Source organism: Miniopterus schreibersii, assembly GCF_964146895.1.
Source record: "Miniopterus schreibersii genome assembly, chromosome: 4".
NCBI lineage: Eukaryota > Metazoa > Chordata > Mammalia > Chiroptera > Miniopteridae > Miniopterus > Miniopterus schreibersii.
Window position 1 is genome coordinate 68,994,732 of NC_138105.1, and position 19,444 is coordinate 69,014,175.

The 19,444-nt window shown below is 50.9% G+C and overlaps 2 protein-coding genes across 5 annotated transcripts; one reads left to right on the plus strand and one right to left on the minus strand.

Annotated features, from left to right (window-relative positions):
- Positions 1 to 7,944: 7,944 nt before the first annotated feature.
- Positions 7,945 to 12,867, plus strand: SHFL (shiftless antiviral inhibitor of ribosomal frameshifting). 2 transcript variants are annotated; one of them, XM_081135984.1, is made up of 8 exons: positions 7,945 to 8,552; positions 9,030 to 9,153; positions 9,346 to 9,395; positions 10,956 to 10,994; positions 11,148 to 11,297; positions 11,700 to 11,803; positions 11,927 to 12,081; positions 12,597 to 12,867. In XM_081135984.1, exons 1-8 carry the CDS (start codon positions 8,532 to 8,534, stop codon positions 12,818 to 12,820), a joined length of 867 nt encoding a protein of 288 aa, XP_080992110.1. In that variant the 5' UTR covers positions 7,945 to 8,531; the 3' UTR covers positions 12,821 to 12,867. The 2 variants fall into 2 exon arrangements, with proteins under 2 accessions (XP_080992110.1, XP_080992111.1); XM_081135985.1 differs by lacking the exon at positions 7,945 to 8,552 and adding an exon at positions 8,732 to 8,825.
- Positions 12,868 to 13,106: 239 nt separating this feature from the next.
- Positions 13,107 to 19,284, minus strand: ANGPTL6 (angiopoietin like 6; the record flags this gene model as incomplete). Of its 3 annotated transcripts, XM_081135983.1 has the most annotated exons (7): positions 19,216 to 19,284; positions 18,075 to 18,166; positions 15,731 to 16,316; positions 14,895 to 15,054; positions 14,149 to 14,336; positions 13,799 to 14,069; positions 13,107 to 13,297 (listed from the first exon to the last, which is right to left on the minus strand). In XM_081135983.1, exons 3-7 carry the CDS (start codon positions 16,307 to 16,309, stop codon positions 13,107 to 13,109), a joined length of 1,389 nt encoding a protein of 462 aa, XP_080992109.1. In that variant the 5' UTR covers positions 16,310 to 16,316; positions 18,075 to 18,166; positions 19,216 to 19,284. The 3 variants fall into 3 exon arrangements, with proteins under 3 accessions (XP_080992109.1, XP_080992108.1, XP_080992107.1); XM_081135982.1 differs by lacking the exon at positions 19,216 to 19,284 and having other exon boundaries at positions 18,082 to 18,126; XM_081135981.1 differs by lacking the exons at positions 18,075 to 18,166; positions 19,216 to 19,284 and adding an exon at positions 17,956 to 18,023.
- Positions 19,285 to 19,444: the final 160 nt, after the last annotated feature.

Sequence of the window (19,444 nt, forward strand, 5' to 3'; positions counted from 1 at the left end):
AAAAGGCCATGGGGAGGGAGTGGAGTTGCTAGAATGTACACAACAGTCAGAAGAAAATCAGGTCACAGCAACCCCTGCTCAAAGCCCTCCTAGGCTCCCATTGTTCTAATGCTCCAGCCCTAACCAAGGACACTTAAGAGTAAATGTTTTACACTTCTCCTCCCTAACCAGATGGTAAATAGCTTAAATCACCCTACTCCTCGAGGTAGATTAAAACATTCAATTATTGCCATTTGTGCCAACCACACCTAAGGACTGAGGAAGTCAGGGGAATAAATCTCATTTTGATGCATCACCATAAAGCTGATTGAGATCCTCACCTAAGACCTCCCCTAAACTTCCAATCTTTAAAACCCTCAAAACAAGGACCCAGCACTCTCTCCCTTCACTCACCCCCAGAGCACATCCGCTCAGATCTTTTCGAGTGTACTTTCCTAAGCTCCAAGGGCCCTTCTTTTGCCTCTGTAACTTGTTTCCTTAGCCCATTTCTTCTATGGCTCACTTTTAACTACCACTGTAACTTTCAGAATAAACTTTTTCTTATAATTTGAGTTCTAGACTCTGAATTCTTTCTTTGCCAAACTCAAGAATGGAGGTCCAACTTCATCAGTAACAACTGGTGCCATTTTGTGGCCAAAATCACTGGTAACAGGGCCTCCTGGGAGGTGCAAGCCAAGGTTAACTGCCACCTGTGTCCTGCCCTGGGCCACCCGTCATGAGTACAAAGTGATCTGCAGCTGGCTGCTACTTATGCTGGGCTTGGAGGCGCCCAGGAGAGGTCAAGATGCGAACCAAGGCCAGCTAAGGATAGTACTGGGCCTGGGGCCACTTCTCAAAAGGTACAGGGCTTGCCAGATGCTGCTTGTTTGAGAGATTTTAGGAAAGTCTGAAGCCTGAGCCAAGACAAACCATTTGTATGGAAAAGCCACTGGAAACAACTTGGGTGGGCCTGCAAGTTGGATGGGGCGGGGTCTCAAGGGGCAAACAGGGTAGGCCAGGTTGATGGAGACGCGGATATGGCACCCACCTGCGGGCTTTGTGGGTAGGGATTAACAAAAACCAAACAAATGAAAAGAATGGCAACCATAGCTTCCCTGTATGCTGTCTACACATCCACCCGGCCCCATTGTCTCACAGCAGCAGCTCTCAGTAGGTCTTCACATCACTTGCCTCCATTAGAATATCAGCTCCTTGAGGCAAGGGATTTTTGTCTGTTTTCCTCACTACCTGAGTAATTATGGAGAAAAGACTATCCCATGACGTAACCACTGCCTGACCGCTGCCCAACCCTCAGGCTAGGTCCAGTACAGAGATTGCTTCCCATAAATTCCCTCAGAGACTGCCTGGCTCCTACCCTAAACCCCAGACATGCTGCATGCTCGGCCCAGGCACAGGCCCTGGCCCTGCCCTAGGCAAGTATGTAAGGCATTTTCTCCTTAGGTTTTCCCCTTGTCTGGGGCAGCTCAATGCCCCAGGACCCATAGCTATCCTGCCCTGTCCTATATAACCCCTTAGCACCTGCCACATGGCATGGAGGATATCCATGTCATCTTGCCACCACCCACGTATGGAGTTTCCCTTAATAAACTTTTTTTTTTTAATCTTCACCTGAGGATATTTTTCCATTGCTTTTCAGAGAGAATGGAGGGGGGGGGAGAGAGAGAAACATCAATCTGAGAGAGACACCGTTGCCTCCTGTGCGAGCCCCCACCAGAGCAGGGGACAGGGACGTGCCCTTGGCCTGAAGTGAACCAAGGACCCTTCAGTCCGCAGGCCGCAGCTCTAACCACTGAGCCAAACCAACTAGGGCTTTATAAACTCTTGATGTAATGATGGAGTTGTTGGCCTCTTTCTTTGGTCTCTCAGCCCTGGGAAAGTTTATGTAACAGTAATGCCTGGCACTCAGCAGTTATTAAATGGATAAGACCCCATGTCTCTCTGGAGCAAGTGGCTTCTTGCTGCTTCGGCATCTCCAGTAGGTGTGGGATGCGCACTAGAAAGTTGCCTTTTAACAACCCAGTGAGATCCTGAGGCTCTGAAAGTTTGAGAACTCCTAGTCCAGCTTTTCCTCTTCTCTCACCCCCACTCCAGGCCTATAGATTCTCGCACCTCACATGCCACCTCCTTCTGGAATACTGCCCAGATGCTCCCTCTCCCCCAACCAGGATGTCCATGTGGAGCACTGTGATTTTTTGTTGATGTTCCTGGGACACTTTGAAGCAGAGTGGGTATCTCCTGTGTGTCTCATTCTCTCATTTAATCCTACAACAGGCACAAGTGCTATGATCCCATTTTATGGATGAGCAAACAAAAAGCTTCCATGGGCTCAGCCTTGGGCTCAGGGTCATAATTGGCAGAGAAATATCTTGGACTCTGATCTGAATCCGCTTCTTATAACAAGAATCAACACAAACACTTACTGAGCACCTATTAGGGCAGGCTCTGGTCTAAGCACTTCACGCACATTAACGTCGTTTCTTCTCCCAGCAGCTCCATGAGAAGGGGGTTGCTATTCTTCCCATTTTAAAAATGAAAAGACAGAGGCACCAAAATGGTGTCTGTGGAGTGCCCAGCAACAAAGTTCCTCTTCTGACCCCAAATCTGCTTGTTAAAAATCTGGACACATTTTAAAACTATTGTTTTCCTTTGAATAGCATTATTATGAAGTCAGATAGAAAAATAAGTAGCTCAAAGAAAAAAATCTTGATGAATATACATCAGATTTAATGGGGGTTATCCCAGGGGCAAGGGCAATGAGGAGATACCTTCTTCTATTATTATTATTATTATTAAAGAATACATGAAGAAATTCTAGCAAAAGAATTCCCCTGAAAGGAGACATACAGGAAAGAGAACGTGGTGCTCCTCATTACAAGCCCCCACATTTGTCCCTCCCCAGGAACCAGAGCTGTCCACAATTTTCTCACATATCCTGTGTCCCCCTTGCCTCAGCATTTGCAGACATCTCCATGGTCACAAGAAAACAATAACTTAAGGTTTTCTTTTCCTGTGTCTACAGACATCCTCTTTCTAAATCAAACATTTCTTAATGTTTAATTTTAAAAAAAAAAGAAGCATGCTCGCCCTGGCTGCCATGGCTTAGTGGTTGGAGCATTGGCCTGCACACCAAAAGGCCACAGATTAATTGAATCTGCATGTACCTGGGTTGCAGGTTTAATCCCCAGTCCCACCAACCAATTGATGTGTCTCTCTCACCTCTCTCTTTCTCTCTCTCTCTCTCCTCCCCCTTCCACTTTCTCTCTAAAAATCAGTGGAAAAAATATCCTCAGGTAAGGATTAAAAAAAACACACCAAAAAACAAGCATGCTTTACTTTTGCCATCAGGTGGGAAAAAGGTAAAGTATCCTGTTGTTGTTTTGTTTTGTTTTGTTTTGTGTTTTGTTTTGTTTTGTTTTGTTTTGGTGGGGGTAGCTATCCACAATTTTCAATTTTCAAATTTAAAGAGATAAAAAGCTGGCCATTCCAGCTTTCAGAGCTAAGGGGTTGGTGTAGGCGCCTCCTGCACCTTCCCAGTACCTTCCCTGCGAGCTTCCGGAATGTAGAATCAAAGGTTAGCTGTGGATGTTTCTACTGCCAGTAGCAAAGACAGGGCCTCCAGGCCAAGAGCTGGAGCAGAGAACTGTTTCCCACGAGCCACACCTTAGAAAAATCAAGGTGATGTAGTCATTAAAATCGCTACATGCTTTTTAGAGAGTTATTATTTCCTTGGAATCCTCTAAGTCAGCAAAATCCCATAAAAATATAATGCAAATATAATTTTAAATCTTCTGTCACATTTAAAATGTAAAAAGAAATTAGTGAAATTAACTATAATAATTTTATTTAGACCAATATATCCAAAATATTATCACTTCAACACGTAATCAATATAAAAAGTCATTGATGTGTTATTTTACATCTTCCAAATCCAGTGTGCATTTGACACTGGCAGCACATCTGGATTAGGACCTGCCACATTTCAAGGGCTCAAATGCCAGTGGCTACCCTATCAGACAGCACAGGTCTAAGTGGTTTATCTGTATCAACTTGTGGAAACCTCACAATTCTATTTCCATTGTAGATGGCAAAACTGAGGCCCAGAAAGGTTAAGAAATTGATAGAAAAGCTAGCAGTTGACTCAAACCCAGCCTGTCTGGTTCCAAAGTGCACCCCTTGACCTTTACATTTCTCATCCTCAATTTCAGCTTGAAGGAACATTGCAGTCAGCTGGCCTGCGTTCAAGTTCTGGCTATGCCGCTTATAAGCTGGATGTCCTGCACAGTTAGCTTAATTGCTCTGAAACTCAGGTTCTTCATCTGAAAAAGGGACAGTGGCTTAGGAAAAGAAAGAAGGCTTAGGAATGTCTTGATAGGCTTGAGCCCAGAGGACACTCCACAGAGAGCCTGGCATCCAGCAAGCCCTGGATACACACAGGGTATTTTTGCCACTGTGATTTCTCCACTCACCAAATTCATTTGAGCAGAGCCCCAGAGAAGTTACCCAACTTCTGCACATAATGTATTCCTGGAAATGTGTTTGAAGCTGATTTCGCAAAACTCGAACAACAAATTTCTGTGTTGCAAAGGACATTCTATTTACTGAGGACTACGCAATTATAAAATCCCAAATTACTTCTTACTAGTTAAATGTTATTGTAAAAGAGCTTTCCATGGCCTGGCTGGTGTGGCTCAGTTGGTTGGAGTGTATACCAAAAGGTGGCGGGTTTGATCCCCCCCCCTCCCCAGGATCTTTGCACATGCTGCTCCCTCTGCCCTGAACCTCTTCACCTAGGTAACTCCTATACACTCCTTGAGCAGATTCTTGCAATGAGAAAAAAAAAAACACAAGCAAACAAAAATCCACTGCTTTTCCATTTATAAGAATACTACCAGCTTCATAGAGTTACTATGAGGATAAAATGAGATACATAGTTTAAAACACTTGGCACACTGTTTCAGGAAGTGTTCGGATTCAGCTCAAAAGGCATCTCCCCAATGAAGCCCTCCCTGACCACCCTACCCATATGTTCCTACGTGTTATTCTTTCTCATGGGTCTCTCCATTTGGAAAGGGAGGTGGGGGGTTATATACCATAAATATAATTAAATAACTGCTTACAATATTATCTGCTTCATGTTTCTCTTTCCCATTAAGACCATGACTCTGGAAGGGCAGAAATGGTGCCCAGTACCATGCCCTCCCCATTAGAAGCACCTACTACATGTCTGTCACATTAATGAATGGATGGATCAAATAAGCTCCATCTTTGCCCTGGCAGATGTGGCTCAGAGGTTAGAGCATCAGCCCTGGCACCGAAGGGTCATGGGCTCAATTCCCAGTTAAGGGCACATACCTGGGTTGCAGGTTCAATCCCCAGCCCCTGTCAGGGTGTGTGGGGAGGCAATCAATCAATGTCTCTCTCACATCAATGTTCCTCTTTCTCTCTTTCTGTCTCTTCCCTCCCTTTCACTTTCTCTAAAATAAAATAAAAAATCAATGGCAAAAATATCCTCAGGTAAGGATTAACAAAAAAGCAAGCAAACAAACAAAAACATCACTCCATCTTTGACTCAATTATACTAAAGTGTCAGAGGCTACACTGCTTATCACTATTATCAGCATAACCATTTTCTCCCTTTCCACATCTTTTTATAAAGACAAAGGAGAAAATGTAGTAATGCTCACACCACTGTATAAGCCATATCTGGCCAGGTCAAGATGGCTCCAAATCTCAAACAAAATTGTTGGTGGGTAGGCAGCACCCCCATTGATCACTGGGAATGTTTCCTTTTCTGTTTATTGGTTAATATCTAACCAATATTCTGGTTAGATATTCTTTTTGTCCTTCCAGATCAACTCCCACCCTTCTACCTCCAAGTCTGTGTCGCGAAAGACTGACAGCATGACCAGCCCCCTTGCCCTTCTTGCCTTCTGGTGCAGTCAATGAGTCTCCAGCAGGAGATAGGAGGGTGGGAGGAGAGGGCAGGGTCTTTATTCCCTGGCACCTGATCGTAGGCTGGATCTAGTGACTCAATTTTAAAGTTCAGAAGGTGACAGCAGAAGTGATACAATGTAACTTCCCAGGCTAGGTCATAAAAAGATACAACTTCCACCTGGCTTTCCTTCTCTTGGATCACTTGCTCTGTGGGGGGAGGCCCACTGGCAAGATGGGAATATACTCAAGCATCTCAAGTAGGGAGAAATTAAGGCATTCCACCAACAATCAGCATCCACCTGACAGCCGTGTGAGTGAGCCACCTGGGAAGCAGATCCTCCAGCCCCAGTCAGACCTTCAGATGACTGCAGCGCCCACAAACACCTTGACTGCAACCCTGTGAGAGACCCTGAGCTAGAAAAGCCCAGCAAAGCCGCTCTTGGATTCCTGACCCACAAAACTGTATGAAATAATAAGTTTGAGGATTCTTAGGCGGCCATAGAGAACTATTACAACTGCTAACAACAGCCCAATGCTCCCGCCTCAAGGCCTTCGCACTTGCTGTTGGCTCTGTCTAGAACTCTCTTCCCCTTAGATGTCGCTTCCCACCGCCTTCCCTGACCCCCCCTTTCTCCATCTCCCTACCTCAGTTCATGTTTCACCCTAGCACTTATTTCCTGTCCTATTATATATTTGTTCCTTGTCTGTCTCCCCCACTAGAAAGCCAGCTCTTTCTTTTGTTCCATGCTCTGTCTGAAGTACCTGGAACAGTGCCTGGCACAGAATAAGCACTCGATATGGTGGCCATTATTATGAGAATCTAGCAGTCCTGATTCTTGCCATAGTTGGATCAATTTCCCATCTGTTTCCTGTCCACTCAGTGCCTACCCTAGCCAGGGGATAGGACATAGCTGTAACCTCCCCCTCCATTGATTATGTAGTAACTGGCAACTATAATGGGAAAGCTCCTCCAGATCTCCCTACTTCCCTCCAGATAAAATCCCAAGTCCTCCATACAGCCTATAGGCCTCCATCCCTGCCTGAAATTCCACCATTCTGTCACAAAGCACCATGAACCATTTATATTCACGAATAGAGTAGTCTCCACACCCACAAACAAAGATTTGGAGGTCAAATAGAAAAACATTAGAGCACCTATTTTTTAATCTCATTTTTTGTTTGCTAAAGAATATCTATATGTAATAAATATAGTATTATAAAATATTCTACAGAATCTATTGGCATAACTGCATTTGTATATTACTTATAAATAAATATCCATCTGGGAGTGAAGTTTCAACATTTTTACTGATAAGGGTGCACAATTGGAAAAAATTTTTTAAATCATTTATGCTAATGCGATCCTATCCACTCCCCCCACCCCCGCCCAAATCTGGCATTGTCTGAAGACATTTTCAGTTGTCAACCACTGAAGGAGGGGTGTCACTAGAGGGTGGAGGCCAGGGATGCTGTTCAAAATCCTACAATGCACAGAACAGGCCCCAGCACAAAGAACCCTCCAGCCCCAAATGTCAGTAGTGAGGAGGTTGAGAAGCCCTGGTCTAAAGGACCTGGCTCTCTCTTGATGCCGGTGTCTTTGCACGAGCTGCTTCCTTCTCCCCACTCTATTTTTTCACTTAGCTAAAACCTCAAACTTCAAGGGGTCCCCCCCTCCAAGAAGCCATCCCTGTCGCCTATAAGCTGGGCCAGAGCCCCACCTAAGGGCCCCTCCAGCCCCCTGTGCGGGATGGGTTAGAATCGTCTTGGACCCAAGGGTTCTCAACCTTCAGATTTACAATGCAAATCCCTGGAACCGCTGACAGCGGAATTCTGCCTGACTGCTGGGACCAGGAACCTGTATTTTTACAAGCACCTCCCCCATACCCCAAAGCCTCTCCCTTCGGACCAACAGCGTAGGTGGCCCAGTGACTAGTTCACCTACTAGTTTGCATGCCAGGCGCTGCTACTAAGCGTTCTACCCGGGTTTTGAATTCTGGCAAATACACACACACACACACACACACACACAGGAGGTAGTCACTATTATCCCCATTTTACAGAGGATTATACTGAGGTTCAGAGAGTGGGCCTGGCCAGGTAGGAGACGCAGGGGCCAGGTCCTAATTAGCGTCTGATTCCTGGGGAAGGAGAGGGGGGGGGAGCCGGGGAGCGCGAGCTTGAGGGGCTGGGGCGCGGAGGCCTGCTGCGGCCTTCGGATACGGCCCCGCCCCCACGAGGGACGTGAAGACGCGGACCCCGCGCAGCGTGGGGACATGTGACCGACTGCAGAGGCCGCGCCGCCTTCCACACCCGAGGTCTGCGCACTCCGCCGCGGGGTGCAGACCCCAGGAGCCCTCCTGGGTGTGGGGCGCCAGAGCAGAGGCGGAACCTGGGCGGAGCCATTGCATCGACCCCCCCCCCCCCCAAAACCCAGGAAACCGAGAGAAGAGGGGCGGGGGGGGCCGGGAAGGAAGGGCGGAGCCTGCCCGGAGCCCCTCCCCCTGCTCTGAGCGCTGCTCGACCGCCGGGCGCGCCCAAGTGCAGGGGGTGCGGAGCGCGCAGTGCGGACCCTTGCGGGTACCTGCGTAGTCGCCACCATGTCTCAGGAAGGTGTGGAGGTAGGAGATGACTACAGCTGGGCCGGTGGCCCACGAAAGACGCCGAGGAGGGGCCGGGGCCGGGTTCGCGGAGGGGGCTTCGCAGTTACCCGGAACTCCAGCCAAAGCCCACACCTTTCCCCAGCTGGCTCTAGTCCCGCCCCATCCCCGCAGGAAGGAGAGCGACTGCCACCTCCCCCAGGGCGAAGTGAGACCTCCGGGACTAACTGCGGGGACCGCAGTGTCTAGGGTCAAAGGCCAGGGGATGCCTGGCCGGCCTCCTCCTGAGCCTAGGTCACTTGCCCCAGTCCGCACCCTCCCCCAATGCCCGGTGGGGACTTTGGCTTTTTCCAGGAAATGCCATGGAGGGATGGAGGTGGGAGGTGCGGAGGCCAAAACTGAGGGTCAAGTTCTGACCGGGAGAAGGATGCCTAGAAATGGGGGAAGGGCGATCGCTCTTCTCCTTCCCCCATCGGAGCCCCCCTGTCCCCACCCCAGCTGGAGAAGAGTGTCAGGCGCCTCCGAGAGAAGTTTCATGGGAAGGTCTCCTCCAAGAAGGCGGGTACTCTGATGAGGAAATTTGGCAGCGACCACACTGGAGTGGGCCGCTCCATCGTGTATGGTGAGCGGGTGGGCAAGCTGGGGTCCCAGGCCTGGTGGGGGTTCCGTGGGCGGGGGGAGCGTGGTGTGTGAGGAAGGTAGGAAGAGGCGTTGAGATCCTGTCTTGGGGAGGTTCTTTATTGGGGCTCTGGGGACCTGAAACTCCCACAGGATCCTTCAAGGGCCCTTCACTTACACTTGCTCTCCCCACCAGGGGTAAAGCAGAAAGACGGACAGGAACTGAGTAATGACCTGGATGCCCAGGTAAACTGCCTCCCTCTCCTCAAAGGACAGGGTAACTGGGGAGGGAGGACAGAGGGAACCCAGCCCATCCATGGTGAGCCCCCTCAGTGCACTGCCAGTTCACAACTCATGGTCCAACCCCATTTACTTCTCAGTTGTTTGTCAGCCAGGGAGCCTGCAAACAGTAGGTGTTCATTACACACTGATGGTATTAAATATGGGAGAGAGATACGAAACTAGGCAGAGCCAGGATTAATGTCATCACAGAGGAGCCCTAGAGGTCAGGGAAAGCTTCCTGGACGATATGTTGCCAACTCTTCAAGACTGGAGAATAGTGATCCCTGGGGATGGAGGGGTCAGAAAGGGCCTTCCTGGAAGAGGGAATGGCTGAGCAAAGGAACACAAACAGGCTGGGATGAGCAGGCGATGGCGGAAGAGAGAGGGGCAGGGGAGCTCATGTGTTAAATAAATGAGTGAATGAATGAATGAACGAACGAAAGGCTTTGAGGCACAGGAATATCATGGCCACTTAGCTCTTCAGATGGCTTTGGTAACTGCTGCACTGTGGATTTTGCCTGCCTGAAAGGCCCACCATAGAGTTGTTAAAGAGTATAATAAAATATGTATTATACCCTTTACATTTATACCTATAAAGAGTACTATAAAAATAATAGCAAAGAGCCCTGGCTGATGTGGCTCAATTGGTTGACTGTCGCCCTGTGTACCAAAAGGTCACCAGTTTGATTCCAATCAGGGCACATGCCCAGGTTTTGGGTTCCATCCCCAGGCAGATGTCTCTCTCTCACATCAGTGTTTCTCTCTCTCCCTTCCTCTCTCTAAAATCAGTAAAAACATATTTTAAGATACTAAAAATAGCAAAGAGTAGCATTGATTGAGCACTTCCCTTGCAGCAGGACTCCAGGAATTTTACCTGTTGATTCATTTCATTGCCACAGTGGCCCCATGGGACAGGTCCTATTATTTATTGCCCAGTTTTATGGATAAGGAAATGGAGACACAGAGTGATGAAATCACTGGCCAGGATTATACAGCATGCAGGTGGCAGCTACGATTTGAACTCCACTCAGAGTCAGAGTCTGGGCTCTGAGATGCCCCTCATTAGGGACCCAAGGGGGTGGGTTGGCCACATTCCCACAACTGGAAGTAATGGAGCCAGGGACTCAAACATGCTTCTGTCTGAACCCAGAACTGGAACACTTTGCCTAAAGCAGCATGGCCTCAAAGAGGCAACCTGTCCCAATGTCAACAAGGATGGGAGCATGGGGTCCAGTCCTGCTTCACTATACTGACTTGGTGATCTCAGGCAAGCCCTCTCCTGACTCTGGGTCTCAGTTTCCCAATCTGAACAATGGGGACAACAAGTATGTTCACCTCTCAGAACTGCTATAAGGATAACTGAGGTTCATGCACCTGGCTCTCAGTAAGTGAGCACTGCTCAATCAGCTCCTTGTGAGTTAGGGACACTCTATTCTTATATGGGACTGGGACCCTCCCCCAACAAACAAGGTGAAAGAGTCCTGAGCTGAATCCCCAGCCTCTGCCCCTGGTATCTCTATCCAGGACCCACCAGAGAACATGAAGCAGGACCAAGACATCCAGGTGAGTCCAGGATATGGGAATGGGGGAGGTGGAACAGGGAGGACATTCACTGGGGAGAGAGAGGTACATCATAGGGGCAAGAGGGGGGCCATCTGTTGGGAGAGTAGAATTGACATGTTTATGTCTAGTGCTCACCCACCCCCTATTCCCCAGGCAGTAGCGACCTCCCTCCTGCCGCTAACGGAAGCCAACCTACGCATGTTCCAACGTGCCCAGGAAGACCTTATCCCTGCCGTGGACCGGCAGTTTGCCTGCTCTTCCTGTGACCATGTCTGGTGGCGCCGCGTGCCTCAGCGGAAGGAGGTGATAACCCAAACCCTGACCTTGACTCTCTTTGACTCTGTTCTAAACTCCACTTCCAACCCCTATTCTCAGTATGTGAAGCTCTTAAGAACACCAGCCTCTGAGAGCTCAGCCTTGATCTCAGATCCCAATTCCCAACCGTGAGCTGGACTTCTGACCTTCAACTTGAGGAGCTCAACCCTTACCCCAGAGTTTGACAGCTACCACAGAAATCAAACTTGACTCTGCAACCATTACCTCAGACCTGGCTTCTGAACCAATTCTTGAAGGATAGGCCTGGGAGGGACCCCAGATTTGTAGTGTTCACCAATTTCCATGGTGTAAATATTCCCACTGTCGCCAATATCAAGCTACCAGAGCTCCCCTCTGATAGTAAGCCTGCTCCCTTCTCCACACCCACAGGTGTCCCGGTGCAGGAAATGCCGAAAGCGCTATGAGCCAGTACCCAGTGACAAGATGTGGGGTGTGGCTGAGTTCCACTGCCCCAAGTGCAGGCACAACTTCCGGTGAGGGTGCTGACCCCCACCCTGCCCCACCCTTTGGCCCTGCCCCACTCCAGCCCTGCGCTGGCCCCACCCCAGCCAGCCTGACCCTCACCCTCAGACGCTCATGGCCCTGCCCAACTGCAGGGGCTGGGCACAGATGGAGTCCCCATCCCCTTGCTACGGGTGTGGCTTTCCTGTGCATCCAACACGGATCCTCCCACCACGCTGGGACCGGGACACGGATCACCGCAGCACTCACACCCACTCCTGCTCAGCTGCTGACTGCTACAACCGGCGAGGTAAGGGCCTGGTGTGTCCTCCCTGGCCTCCCCCAACTCTGGGCAGTCTACTTGGCCTTGACTCCTAGGACATCAACTTCTGGGGCCTTAAGTACCAAGGTCTCAGTCCCCATGGCCACTTCCCATGACACTGGCCCCTTCTTCCATGTCCTCTGTACCCACCACCCTACAGTCTCTGTGGCCTCCAACACTACCTCCCATGGATCAGCCACCTTCCATGATCTTGCCCTTGAGGCTCCGTAATTTTTCTCCAGTGGCCCACACCCCAGTGGCCTCTGCCTCTGTGTTCTGTGTATTTTTGGCTCCTGTTTTGTCTCTGGAGTTTCAGGTGACGCCCATGTCCCTGGGTCTCCTGTGGCTTTGACACCTGTGACTTTCACCTCTGAATTTACTATAGCTCTGACTCTGTAGCTTCAGCTCCTTCCCTCCCCAGAGCCTCCTTGGCCTCAGCCCCCTTGTCCCCAGAGTCTCATGTGATCTCAAGCCCCAGGACCTCAGAACCCCTCCCTTCCCAGAGCCCCACGTGCCTGGGACATCCTGCGCACACCCCAAGAGCCGGAAGCAGAACCACCTGCCCAAAGTCCTGCACCCCAGCAACCCCCACATCAGCAGTGGCTCCACTGTGGCCACCTGCCTGAGCCAGGGGGGCCTCCTAGAACACCTGGACAACCTCATCCTGGAGGACCTGAAGGAGGAGGAGGAAGAGGAGGAGGAGGAGGAGGGCGGGCACAGGGAGTGACCCCTGCCAGGTGCAGACGCAAACCAGACACAGTCTGTAGATATTTTGTGTTGTTATAAAATATGAGCTCAAACTGAGATCTAAGTGCCCTTGGGGAGCCATCTGGTTTGGAGATGTTGGCAGGGGAATTCCTGGGTCCTATTTTCAGGGTCCTAGGGAGCAGATCCACAGTGGGAAGGCTTTTGGGACATGGCTCATACTGAACCTCAAAGGATGTGTGGCCAGGACAACTTGGGCTCCTGCTGACAAACATCCCCTGAGACCTGGGGGACAGATGAACAGATGGTCACAGCCTCAGGGGCCGGATCAGCATGGCAGCCTTCTTGAGAGAGTAAGCCCCACCACGAAACTCAGCCCAGTAGACGCCGTCCTGGTAGCGGTTGCGGTAGTGGCCACCGTGGTGCCACACACCATTGAGATTGGAGTGTGCACAGGCATGGTACCACCAGCCTCCCCGATGGTACAGGGCACAGTTACCTGAGGGGAGAGAGAGTTCATGTCCTCTCACCAGAATAAAAGCCTCTGCTAGTACCTTACTAGTGCAAGGCTTTAGCTAGATATCCCCTGGCTCCTCACTTCTTCAGAGTAATGGCCTTAATTCCTTCCCTATCCCCTTACCAAAGTACAAGTTACATTATTCCTACCTTTTCTGCAAACTAGGATCTCTACCTCTCATTCCTTTACCGAGGGGGGGGGTGTCTCTACTTCCTTTCTAGAATAAGAGTCCTAGTTCTCACACACTCCCCACATGCATGCCCTGCTTTTCACCAGAACAGGAGTCCTGACTTTTATTGCCTCATCAGAGAATGAATCTGAGCTCCCCAGCCCTTCACCAGAAAAACAGTCCTGTCCTCTGTTCTCTTGCATACCCTGATCCTTACCAGACAGAAATCTTACCCACCCCTTCCATTTTTTCACTAGAAGTACCACCTCCCCTATCACCCACCCTTCCCCTCTACCAGAATAAGAGCTCCTTACCAGAATAGGAGTCTCGGTCCCTATCCACAGTGCTGAAAGGCTTGTCATTGTGCCAGGAAAGAGAGTCTCCCGCATCTCCATGGTACTGGCCAAGCCGTAGGCGGTAGTGGTCACTCTCAGGCTCCAGGGAGAAACCATCATAATGGGCACGTGCACCACGCCCCCCCCAATCCTCCAAGAGCACCAGTAGCTCATGGTCCCCACGGCTGGTCAGCTGATGCACAGGTTCAAGTCCCAGCCAGTATTCTCCATCAGGCTGCCCGAAGCCCGCCTGGCAGGGCAGGAAAGTCAGGAAGTTAGGAGTAGGTCCCTTCCCCTGCCCAGCCCTGCCCCTACAAAACTGCACCCACCCTATAGTGCTGCCAGTTAGTGAAAAAGTTGACTGAGCCATCTTGCCGCCTCTGGATCACAGTCCAGCCTCCACCCTCCAGCTGTTGCTCACACCATGCTGATATCACATGCCGGCGTAGTCGCAGCTCATACACTCCACTCTGCCTGTGGCCTGCCCGGTATGCCTCTGCACAATCTTGCCATGGGCCTGTGGGCACAGAAATATGGGGTAAGTACAGCCTGGATCAACCAACCCCTTATTAGAGTAAGAGTCCTAAATCTGGATTGTTGTCCCCTCACCAGAACAACAATCTTGTCTCTCCCATTCTCTCATCAGAATAAGTAACTCAGTATTGATTTCCTTACCTGAATAAGACTCAGTCACTCTTCTCACTAAGGCACATGTAGATCCTGGAGTTCTTATATCCCGGTTCTATGGTCTCCTTACCAGAATAAGAGTCCTGAATATGGCACTCTGAACCAACCCAAGTTCTCACCAAAGTAGCAATCTTAAATACCCTGACCCCTCCTTAAAATAAAAGTGCCTCCTCTCCTGTTTTCACATCACAGTAAGGATTTTGGTCTTTATCAGTGTAAGAGCCATAGCCCCTTGTTTGGTCACCAGATTAAAAGTATTTCCTCCAGTCCTCTCACTATGAAAGGAATATGCCATTAAAATCCTGACTCCTATTTCCCTCTACTCATGCTGCACTAGAAGTTCCCTGGCTTCTCACCCCCCAGCCCAACAGCCCCGCCCTCATCTTACCAGCTGGTTTGGTGGGGACAGCAGGGTGCCCTGCGGTCATGGCAAAGGCCAAGGGCCCCTGCTGTCTTAGGGTCTGGTCTCTCTGGGACTCTGGGGCTGTGTCATTGGTGCCACCCACCAGACTGACCGGAACCACAGGCACCAGGGGTGGTGGCAGGACCTGGGTGACCAAGAGAATCATGTGATTGCATTAACCCTCAGCCCAAGCCACCCTGGGCTCCTAAATCTCTCAGCATCCAGATGGGTAGGAGGTCAGGGAGGGATATGGATTGATCCTCCCCAAATGCCTAATTCTAGCTGTCAAGAGCAGACAGCTGAGCTTAAATTCCTGCTCTGGTATGCACAATTTAACCAATCCGTGCCTCCAAATCCTTTTCTTTAAAGTATTAATAATATGAGTGCCTGCAACAATGAGTATTAACTTACTGAATGCTCTCAGCAACCTTGTAAGGCAGGGACTGTCCCAGAGCAACAATCTCGTATTCAAAACCCAGGGTCAGACACGTTCCAGAATTCAGAATAATATGGCAGGAGTTAGAAACAGTAATATAGGGTCTGTATTGTACATGACATAACACCTCCATAACATGGGTTTTTATCCACATAATATGCTTGATTGCAAGACTGTAAGAATATTCATATGAAGTGGGTAAGTAAAGACTTTAAGTAGCCACCAGTAGCGTTTTGACCCAAATGAATTCTAGGAGGAGAGGTAGGAATCTGGGTTTTGGAACTTCTCGGATTTGGGAACTGCAGATAAGAGACCTTGGGGGTTGCAGGCCCATCTTCCAGACAACAGGCACAGGAAGTGGCTTCGGGGGTACCGCGTGCATTACCTGCTGCTGCCCGCCCGCGCCCCCGGGACACAGGCGCTCCAGGCGGGCAATAAGGCTGCTCTGCTGGCTGACCAGCTGGGCCAGCTCGCGGAACTTGACGTCCAGCTGATGAAAGCGGGCGGCTGCTCGCCGCGCCTCGGCCGACGCGTTGAGCACGCGCTCGCCGAGCAGAGCCAGCGCCGCAGCAGGCTCCGCCCTCGGGCCCGCCCCCGCCTCCGCGCCCGCCTCGTGCTGCAGCTGGGTGCGCAGCTGGCCCAGGCGCGTGCTCAGCCCGCGGCTCTCCTTGCGCAGCGCGCGCACCTCGCCGGCCACGTCGCCGTCGACCGCCGCCAGCCTCTGAAGTTCCCGCAGCAGCTCCTCGTGGCGGCCCACACGCATGCGCAGAGCCGCCACCTCGCTGGCGTTCACGGCCTCCCGCGCGGGGCGCGCAGGCGCTGGCCCTCTCCAGCACACCGCGCCCGTGAACTTCTGCTGCGGCAGCACGAAGGTGTAGGTGCAGCGCGGGGCGCCCGCCCACGCCCACGCCGCGCCCAGCAGCAGCAGCAGCAGCTGCAGCGTGCGCGGCCCGGGTGCCCACATGACAGACCTGCAGGCAGAGGACGGACGGGAAGGAGAGGGGGTCCCTGGAATGCAGACTCGCCCCCCCCCCCCACTCTCAGGCCAGGCCAAACCCGACTGCTCCCAGTGCGTGTGTTTACACCTGCGTTCATTCAACAAGCATTCATGGAGTGCCTACTGTGTGCCGGCCTCAGTTCAAGGAACTGGGAATACAGTCAGAAACAAAACAAAACACCTGCCCTTGTGTGCAAGGAACAAAATTAAGTATGAAATTAATAAAGTGTTTTAGATAGCACTAAGTGTTAAAGAGCAGAGAGACATGGGGCAATCTGAGAGGAGGGAAGACCTCCTGGAGGAGGTGACGTTTGAACAAAGTCCAGAAGGAGGAAGCCATGGAGATGTTTGGGGGAGAAGAGCGGCACTGGCAGGGGGAAGAGCATGTGCTGAGGCCCTGAGGCTAGATCATGCCTGATGTATTGAAGGAACCTCAGGAGGCTAAAGCAGAAGCAGGGGAAGCATGGGTGGGACGGGGTAAGGTGGGGTGAGGGGCAAGTCTCACTAACTCAGTCTAGTAGTGGACACCCATCTCCCACATCCTCAGATCAAAGCAGTGCCTGGTGGGATATATGCACCCCAACACCCACATGTCCCAGGTCTGCTGTGTCCCCCAGGTGTCCCTCAACTTACACAGGTGACCTACAAGTGTCCTCACTCAAGGGTGTATACTTGTGGCCACCTACCCCTGACCCTACAGGGTCCACACACAGGCCCCCACTGCCCTCATTCCTGGGTTCACAGCCTCTGAGATGGGGACATACATGCCTCCCATGTGCACTTGCCAACACTCAGAATACATCTCACGTGTCGACACATCACCCCTATCTGTACCAAGTCCTACTATAACCTAACCCACATGCCCTGGTGACAACACAAGTATATGTCCCATGGTCTTTATCATCACACACATGGCCTCATTCATACATTCAACAAACACTCTTTGAGTGCCTATTGTGTCCAGGAGCTGTTTCAGGCAATGGGGACACAGGCATGATCAACAGACAAAATCCCTGCCCTGGTGAACTTAACATCCTGGTTGGGAAAATGGACGGTGGATAGGTCAGATGGTGATAAGTGCTTAGGAGAAACCTCAAGCAGTGAAGGGAGTGGGAGTCCTGGGTTGGCAGGGGCCATTTTAAATACAGGGGTCAGGCCTCTATTTAAAGAAAAGATGACACTTGAGTGAAGACCTGAAAGAAGAGAGAGAAAGGGAAGAGCATTTAGGCAAAGGGAACAGCAAGTGCAAAAGCCCTGAGGTGGGAGCTTGCTCAATATGCCAAGGAATAGCAGGGATGCCTGTGAGGCTGGAACAGTGAGCCAGGGGAAGAGTGGAAGGAGGTAAGGTAGAGAGGTGAGGGGACAAAGTATGCAGGACCCTCAGAGCCTCCAGGAGGACTTGGGTTTTACTCTAACTCATGTGGGAACCAGGAGAGGTTCTGAGCTGAAAAAAGGCACATTCAAGACTGAACTACATATCAAGCAGGAGCTCCCAAGGGCAGAGCAAAGTCCTCTCCTAGCCCCCTCCCCCGCCACACTGAAGACACTACACACCCCACTACAGAAATGGACTACATTGCCTGGAGCTAGAGTGTATAACACCCACTGCTTACCAGGATCTCAGCCTGAGGTGAGGAAGAAGCCTGGGAAGGCCCTTAGCCAAGCAGAGGCCCAAGTCTCCCAACAGACAGAATCAGCTTCCACCTGCCCTCCCACCCTCCTGCCCTCTCACCTCTCACAACCAAGATCCTGAATCCAGCAAGGAGGCCTGTAGCAGGCACAGAAGTCGGAGGAGGAGCCAAGGGTCCAGCAGGGGCCTCTGAGCTGGGGAAAGGAAGAGGCCAGTGAGAGAGCAGGGGGGAGGAGACTTGGTAACCCCCCAATCCTCCCAGCCCTCCCCCCTGAGCCTGGGACTAGAGCTATGATGCTGAGCCCAGGAGCTCCAACTGTAAATATTTAGCATTTTCTGCATGAGAACTGAGGCTGAATTGCCAGACCTCCTTGCCCAGGCCACCAGAGCCTGATAACACAGGTCAGTGCCCTGGACATTCCCCCCAAAGCAGAACACAGAGCGTGGGAGGCTGCAAGCCCCAGGAAGCCAGCATCAGACACAGATACATGCACATGCACAGAAAAGGACAACAGCCAATGTCAGCAGTGGCACCTGCTGTGTGTCAGGCATGACTCTAAACTCTTTACACCTTTTATCTCATTTAATCCTTACAACCTGAGCTGGCTTCTGTGCATTGCCTCATTTTACAGCAGGGAAAACAGCCTCAGAGAGGGTCAGTGATTTGCTTATGGTCCCACAGACCAAAAGGGTCCACAATGGGATTTGGCCCAGGTAGCTTGGCTCCAAAACTTGCACATGTGTATCCCCACAGTCACATACTCCCATGTGCGCATAACAAGATATGTAAACCACTGCATGAAGCAGCAAAGGTAGACACATAGAATCTGAGCGTGTGTGTGTGTCTGTGTATTTCCCTAGCACGTGCATGCACAGATTCCTTTTGCCAAAGGCACAACTGGAAAAGCAACACAGATTCAGGCAGCAGTTGTGTGTTCAAAATACGTTCACACACATACACATCACGACTTAAAGGAAAATTCCTGTGGGCTGAGTGTGTCTGTATCTGTGTGTCAGACACATACACATCCAGATACACAGGGTCACACAGACAAGCGCAAAGATGCAGATCAAGTACAGGGTGAGGCACTGATACCTGCCCCTACTCCCACCCCCACCCCGCACATGTTTCCATTTGTCTCCCACACACACTGTCACATCCTCACACTGGGCAAGTCATGCAGGGGCAGAAACAGGCAGAAGTAACCATACAGCCATTTTTCAGGGGTACAAAGAGACTCACGCAGAGCCTCCAGAGCACACGTCTGGGATCTCCAAGCTGTGTGAAAGCCTCTTCAACCAGCAGCCTTCTTCCCAGTTCCTACTGTCCTGAACTGGTAACCTGAGTGGACTCCTGGGCTGAAGGAGGAAATGGTCCTCCCAGATCTAAGAGAGGCTGCCAGGCTGGGCCCCCCACACTGGGCCCCTTGGCACTCCACCCACAGCCCCCTCTGGCTTCCCCCAATGGCAGC